This window comes from Fragaria vesca, linkage group LG5, assembly GCF_000184155.1.
Source record: "Fragaria vesca subsp. vesca linkage group LG5, FraVesHawaii_1.0, whole genome shotgun sequence".
Lineage (NCBI taxonomy): Eukaryota > Viridiplantae > Streptophyta > Magnoliopsida > Rosales > Rosaceae > Fragaria > Fragaria vesca.
Window position 1 is genome coordinate 12,754,211 of NC_020495.1, and position 7,403 is coordinate 12,761,613.

Here is a 7,403-nt window from a genome sequence, read left to right on the forward strand (position 1 = left end):
TTTTTTTTTTTTTCTAGCACGTGTTATAATCTAGACTTTATTTTGGTTGATGTTATTAACACACCTCATTTATTTTTCTATCCACACATTTTAATTTTATTTATAAACTTGCAACTTGAATTTATTTCATTATTGACTATCATCATAAATAAAGTGTGATAATAACAAAAAAAAAATATGTTAATAACATCACCCTTTATTTTAACCAGTTTATGACCAATCATCAAATTTGTTACTCTAGGGCCTCGTTTGGTTGATGAAAAGGAAACTGGTTCCTTGGTTTTTCTTATGTACAAGAGAACATGAGAAAATAATTTCCCACTAATTTCCCTACGAGGTGTTTGAGAACGTCGGGAAAATAAATAGGAAATGTATTTTATTTTATTTTCCAATGTTTGGTTTAAATATTGATTTACCAATTATATCCTTATTATTAATATATAAAATACTTAAGATTTAAAAGTTTTGTGGATAATTTGGTAATGACATCTATTAATATAATATTTAAAAATGCAATAAATATGCAATTAATGTTAAGAAAGTATAAAAAAATTTAAATCACATGGTATGTAAGAGGATCCAATTTCCCATTCCCAACCTTTTCAATCTGTGAACCAACGAGACCTAGATTTGATGAAGGGCGGCAAAGTATAGGGTAGTACATCGATGTTTGAATTACTTGCTCTAGGTTTTGAAATGTCTGTACAACTCTGTATTCCATGGTGGTAAAGGCGCTGAACCTCTGTAGGAGACACGGCCTGTGCAATCTCGGTCACACGGAGTTGCACCTAGTCCCCTGTAATTCAAAAATTCACATTGAACAAACTCTTTCGAACCAAGACTAAATCGGGCAAGCTTGGTTGGTTCGGATTTTTCAAACATACTAAGCCAGACCGGAACTTCAATTTCAGGTCAGGTGAAATTCATACTGTTAGTCTGTTACATGCTGTTTTCTTTCTCTGTTACATAGTCGTACTATTTCATTGCATATATTTTGGGTCACAGCCAATTTTGTGCAACACTTTCACATACCTTCATAGCGCCGTGATTGCTTTAGTTTCAATTTCTGCCATTGTTTGGTCTCGAGGAATAGAGCCTGCAACTTTTTCATGCATAACTGTATACACAACTCTTCTGCAATGCAATAGCATTCCTTTCCGGCGTGAATAATCAAGAATTTGCAAAAGGATTACAGATACCCTTAACCATAGTAAGAGGACAACCCACAAACAAATTCTGGACAAAGTCTATCTCTTCCCACTTCAGGTGGAAATGATAATAACAGTTATTAAAACCCAAATCTAACATGTTTAATCATATTCACAATATTCTACTTCAGAAAATAACAGAAACTGCTCAGAGAAGCATAGAATTCCAATAGTAATAAACAGCTAGAGTTTGATGGTGTCAAAAAGTTGCTGTAAGTATCACTTTGTTACCAATACGTAGTTAGTATTCCTTCCACTGGTAACCGGACTTAAAACAAAGTAATAACTCATCCACTTTCAGAAGGAAGCTCAGAGCTACTCTCTATAGCTACAGAGAGTCGCCAATGGGATCTCTAGATCAGCTCCTATGTTAAACTTAGAGAAAACTTCCACAGAAACGAATGCTCCAACGTGTCATACATTTCTCATCGGGCTCCATAAAATTGTCAAGTTACAAGCTGTCATAGCATTGTCAGCTTCAGAGGTATGTAGGTAGCTGCTCCAGTAGCTTTATGTAACGCTTCATAGTGATGATTAATGAAATTCTGTCTGTTTCGATTCCTAATAGAGAAATGGTTCCTAAGATTATACTTCAGTCCTTTATGACAGGCTTATGAATCCATAAAGTAGGAGCATGGTCAGTTTTGTCACTTTATAATGAGTCCTAAAACTAACATTCTAGTTCTTTATATCTAGAGGCTGTCAACCTACTAAAGATTAAAACCCCTCTAAACAGTAGTTCCTTACAAACAGCAGTACATATGTTATCTGTACTCTGTTTTTTGCTGACAAAGTTGTGGAACTCATCAAAACCAAAAGAAAAATAATGCAACTCAACAAGTGTATTCTGCTATTTGGATTTAGCCTCAGCAGTTAATTTCTTATCAAGTCTCTTTGTTTGTCTATAAACCTATTCATACAGAGATCTAACATAGGAAAATATTGTAAATACCAAATACAACCTATTCCTTAAATAGGGAATTAAAAAATCTCCTGTTTGATCTTATTGAAAGCTGAAATTACAGAAAACATGTTTAAATGATCCACTTCACAATAATAAAAAAGTAGTTAGTCCTAGAGCTACTTTCTGATCAAATGTACCCACCTTCAACCCCAACAAAAATGAAAATCTAAATCAACCAACTAAACATGTTCCCATACACATGCTCCTGTACATTCGATATGAAGATCAAAAGACCAAAATAGATTAAAGCTCAGCGGTTTAAATCTGAACGACTTAGCATTTCGGCTACAAGAAGTTAAATCTACAAATGCCGCCAGCTTAATAACTTAACACATCTACAAGAAGCAATTACATTCTAAAACAAACACAACGAAGAGAAAGAAGAGTAAGACAGCAAGAGTACCTTCCGAATTTTCAACCTGAGCAGCTCCAAACCCCTCAGCAAAATTTGTCTCTCTCTCTCTCTCCTCCCCTACCCTAAAACCCAACATCAAATGCATGCAATTACAACCGGGTCTTCTAATCTAAACCTCCAAACTAAACTACCTTCCGCGGCCGCCCCCTCTTCCTCGGATTGGTCCCTGTCCCCGAATTTGAGTTCCCACCCGAAAAATTCAACATTCCATCACCCCTTGCCGCGGCCACCGGCGTAGGCTGCGGCACAGGCGAGGCCCTGGAAGGCTCAGGGGTTTTACTCTGAGGCGGAGGCGTTTTGAACATTGGTGGCATCCAAGCGGGGAAGGCCTCCGCGGCAGCCGCCTTGCCCTTTCCTTTATTGGCTGAGCTGCCACCAACATACCCCATGGGGAAGAATCCCCAGCAGCAGTAATAGGCATCCTGGCCATGCACCATTGGCGGCAAATTCGGAACCACCACGGCTTCGAACCCTCTCTTACAGTTCTGACACCTCAAACAGCAATTCTCATAAACCCCAGGGTACTCATACAGTATATAACAGTAAGGACACGCCGTCCAGAAGCTCGACAATCTCGACCTCTGTTGATTTTGCTGCTGCGGCTCCGAAACGCCGCCGTCGTTTCGAGCATTCTGCCCCCGCCGCACCGGAAGCTTGTTCGGATTGGAAGCTGAGGCCGCGCCGGTGAGATCGACCGGGCTGTAGAGGTTGAGCTCGGTGTCGAACACCGGCTTCCGGGTCGGGTCGGACAGAACGGCCCATGCATCGGCGACGAGCCGGAAGGCGTGATCGGCGAAGGCGTACTTGTTCTTGTCCGGGTGGAGCAGCAGCGCCAGCCGTCGGTACGACTTCTTGATCAGATCGGGGTCGTCGGATCGGCGATCCAGCTGGAGAATGGCGTACCAGTCGTGGTGGTTGTTCACGCGCTTATCGGCGGCTAAGAGGACGTCGACGACGGCCAAGATCTGATCGGAGCCGTCAATTAGCGGCTCTGTTTCTTGAGCGAGAATGGCGAAGTCGCGTGAGCTGGTTAGATCTCGGTTCGTTAAGAGCTTTTCGGCGATTCCGAGTAAGCGCTCGGCTTCGGCTCTGTTCGGATTGTTGTCCATGATTTTTCCGATCAGGATCGCCGACGATGACGGCAATCGCAGCTTTGGTTTCTGTGTAGAGAAGATGAAAATAGAAACAGAAATGAAATGCTAGTCAGCTAGAGGGTTTATATATCTGGGCTTTCGCTGGTGGGTGTTTTGGTCATTTCAAATTGGCATTGGCCCATATATCCATTTCCCTATTCGGGCAGTCGGATCAGTACAGTTTAGGGAAACGACTATTTTTGGGCCGACGGCCTGAAGCAGTTTGAGCTAAGGAAATTTTTATTTTTAGTTTTAGGAAAAAAAGAAGCTTGAATGTCGAAGAGTATAAAATGTTGTAACCAATTAAGGTCGATCTAGGCAATTATTATTTCTCTCATAGGGATTAGACAGTAAGTAGTTGGTTTCATAAGTCGTAAGTTTCTAGTTTATCCCGAGCGTATTCTTAAAGAAAGGTATTGTATCATGATGATTTAGTATAAGACAATATGTAAAGTATGTGTAACGTATTTTTAATATATAGATATATTTAATAAAGATATATATCTTTCTCTCTCGAAAAAAAAAAAAAAAAAAAAAAACGTACAAGTCATAAACACGTAGAAAGGTACGTGTTCTTTGTTTTTTGGGCCGAGCTAAACTTTCACTACACCCGTACATGTGTTTGAGAGTAGTAGTACACATAAACCTCAACTGCGTCACGATACCATTTTAATTCAGTAAGTACAAAAATATATGTGGCTGAATCTCTGTTAAAGATATGGATGAAGTGACTTCACAGTGAAGAAATTAAAAGGGACCAAGTGACCAAGTGGGGTGGGAGAGATAAAGATGAACAGGGCCAAGGATAATCATCATCCACGTAAATTACAATGAATAATTTAACCGACATCTTAGATATTTTTAAGATATTTTGAAGGTTACACCGAGAAAGAGATCAACGATACAGATCAGATCTAGGTTAAACCGTGCTTGCACTATTAGCCGTCTGATGGCCGCCACGCCCGTTTCTTTTTTACCAAAAGAGGGAAAATGTGGTTTCCATTTCTGAATACCTGCCCGAAATTGGGTTTTACTACAGTATTTGACCTCATATTCTTCCCAACTCTGCTCTTGCAGTACTTCTGGTGAGACCCAAAGCTTCAGTTCTGCACCACCAAGAAAGGTGAGCAAAACAAATTAGGAACCGAATAATTAGTAATTATCCTGATCTTTATATGCTATTTGATGTTCATCACGATCGAGCTAGCTAAACTGTTTGTTTTATGATTGATCGGTTCCTTTTTTGGGGTTTTTCTTCACTGATCTCTGGGTGCTCTAGCTGGGTTGGTAGCTCAATAGTGTTTCCTTCAAATTGGGGACGACCCATATTTCGTTTTTTGCCCATTATTGTGTGTGTGATGATTAATTTTTCTACCCGTTGACTTAATTAATACTTTGATCCTTGACGAAGCAATTGAGCAGCTAGCTGCTTGCGATGAATAAGATAAGGATCGAGAAGATAGAGAACCTGCCGGCGAGGCAGGTGACGTTTTCGAAGAGGAGAAAAGGACTGTTCAAGAAAGCCGGAGAGTTATCGGTTCTTTGCGACGCTGAGGTTGCTGTTATTCTCTTCTCTTCTACTGACAAGCTCTATGAGTTCTCGACCTCCAGGTACTTCTCCACCGTCGTCCTCTTCTAATTATTTTGATTTTTTGTTCCCTGAAAATAATTTACCGGCAGAGACTTAGAGATAGAGAGAGAGAGAGTGATGGTCTTGTGCATGTGTCGAGATCTTTGTGGATGTTCCATGGTATCCAGTAGTATGGTACAACATGTGTTTGATGAAGTGTATTCATTATGACAAGTGTTCTGATTTGCTTTTTCCACAGAACACGTGTTCTGTTGCCTCTCATTTACTTAGTGCATATCAATTATTCTTAGTGGACAAAGGTAATTGAGGATGACAAGAATAAGAGCCAATACATAAGATCCGAGTGTATCATAATTCCCTCATAATTCATGTTTATTGTCAATATTGTAAGGATATTTTAAATACTATAGGTATTTTCAGGCAATCATGCATGCATGTCTATCATATTATTTACACATCTTTGTTCAAGGTTATGGCCGGGTTTGATAGAAAGGTATATATGGCGGTTATCGGTGGATAATATATGTAATTGTATGTGGTTTGGTTTGCTGGCATGGTAGATGTTAAGCTATATGATTTTTGAGTTTTTCATACTAGGGAAGTGCATGATTTGATGATATGTTCAAATACATAGAAGCTTGAAGATATTCAGCTGGATGTACATCCATGCTTCGAGTAGGGCATGCAATGAGTGGTGGAGCTATCATGACCATGCATGCAATTTTTAACTTGTTTTTGCCCTGCAATACTAATGGTTTTGTTTGCAAAAATCTAAACTGATAGAACCAACTCTCATAACATATGCATGCATCAATCATGAGAGATATACATAGAGGTTGAGAATGTAATGTATGATGTAAACCGTGGAATAAGAATTAGTGAGCTGTATGTTGTCTGTTTAACTGATCGTAGGTTTATAGTGAAACTAGAAGAAAATCTTTACAATAACTTTTACAAATAAAAAAAGAATGTTCTAGTAAAAGAATAAGTCTCATTTTTATGTGTGCATAATCAAATAATGATGATTGATAGTGAAACTAGAAGAAAATCTTTACATTAACTTTTACAAACAAAAAAGTGTTTTTACGTGCATAATTAAATAACGATGATTGATCTGGTGATTCTTTTAATTGGTTATCCAATTATCTAAAATGAGAAAAAACAAAATTGGAACAGAAACATTTACTTATAAATAGAATAAAGCAAGTGCTTGATTATTCAACACTCCCAAACAAAATAGAACCCGTAAAGAAATTACATTTGCCAAAATTAATGATGGGAACTATTTGGCTCTCAATAGATAGCAATAAACAGCTTGAATTGTGGTTTATAATATCGAAGCTGGGAAAATTGTTGCTTTTATTACTATTGTTTCTTCTATCAAGGATTTTAGAAATTGCATTTGTCATGCCAATATTACTCTTCAGCATGTAGTAGTCTCAACACAGGAAATAGTGTTTCTTAGAGTCTAGGATATCACCTTACTGCCACAATATCACATAGATACTAGTGGTTGCAACGGACATCTGATTAGGCAGTGGCAGACGTTTTATGACACGACCCACCCCGAATTTCACCCTGAAACCCAGAGTAAGTCGTGCGGGGACCACCTCTAAGGAAAATTTACTGAAAAGATTAAGCAAATCTCCCTTGCAGATGGACAACCCTAAGTCGAAAATTTCATATTACACTTCTGAACTTTACATAATATACAAAAATTCTAAAGTATTCAGAGCTACTAAACACAAGCGGAAGCAAGAAAACACGAGTAGGTTGAACAGGTAACCTACTGATGAAAACTGGCCGAAAAGCGGGTGACTATGCCTCGTCTCCTACTAGATCCAACTCGAACTCTGCAGACTGGGCAATTTAAAACGAAGGGCCCAGGGGAAAACATTTAATAACGTTAGAGTGAGTGGACAAAAATAAATTAATAAATAAAATATTTATGTTTCCCCAAATTAATTTCTAAGGAAAAATCGAATGCATGCCGCAAGCGATAAAACCTTTATCCCATAAAATATCGAGCCTCTCAGACTCTATAATATATGTATGTATTTACACTCGTCCATACTCCCTATATAAATTCATG

The 7,403-nt window shown here is 38.6% G+C and overlaps 2 protein-coding genes across 2 annotated transcripts in view; one reads left to right on the plus strand and one right to left on the minus strand.

Moving 5' to 3' along the window:
* Positions 1-2,229: 2,229 nt before the first annotated feature.
* LOC101294174 lies at positions 2,230-3,730 on the minus strand. Its single transcript, XM_004299679.1, has one exon. It carries the CDS (start codon positions 3,694-3,696, stop codon positions 2,710-2,712), a length of 987 nt encoding a protein of 328 aa, XP_004299727.1. The 5' UTR covers positions 3,697-3,730; the 3' UTR covers positions 2,230-2,709.
* A 1,063-nt stretch (positions 3,731-4,793) lies between these two features.
* The window catches only part of LOC101294759 (MADS-box protein SVP-like), an 11,447-nt gene continuing 8,837 nt past the window's right edge, over positions 4,794-7,403 (plus strand). The window contains exons 1-2 of the mRNA XM_004299681.1: positions 4,794-4,843; positions 5,132-5,331. Coding sequence (XP_004299729.1) covers positions 5,156-5,331 — 176 coding nt within the window. The 5' untranslated portion in view covers positions 4,794-4,843; positions 5,132-5,155. The remainder of the gene's footprint in view (positions 4,844-5,131; positions 5,332-7,403) is intronic.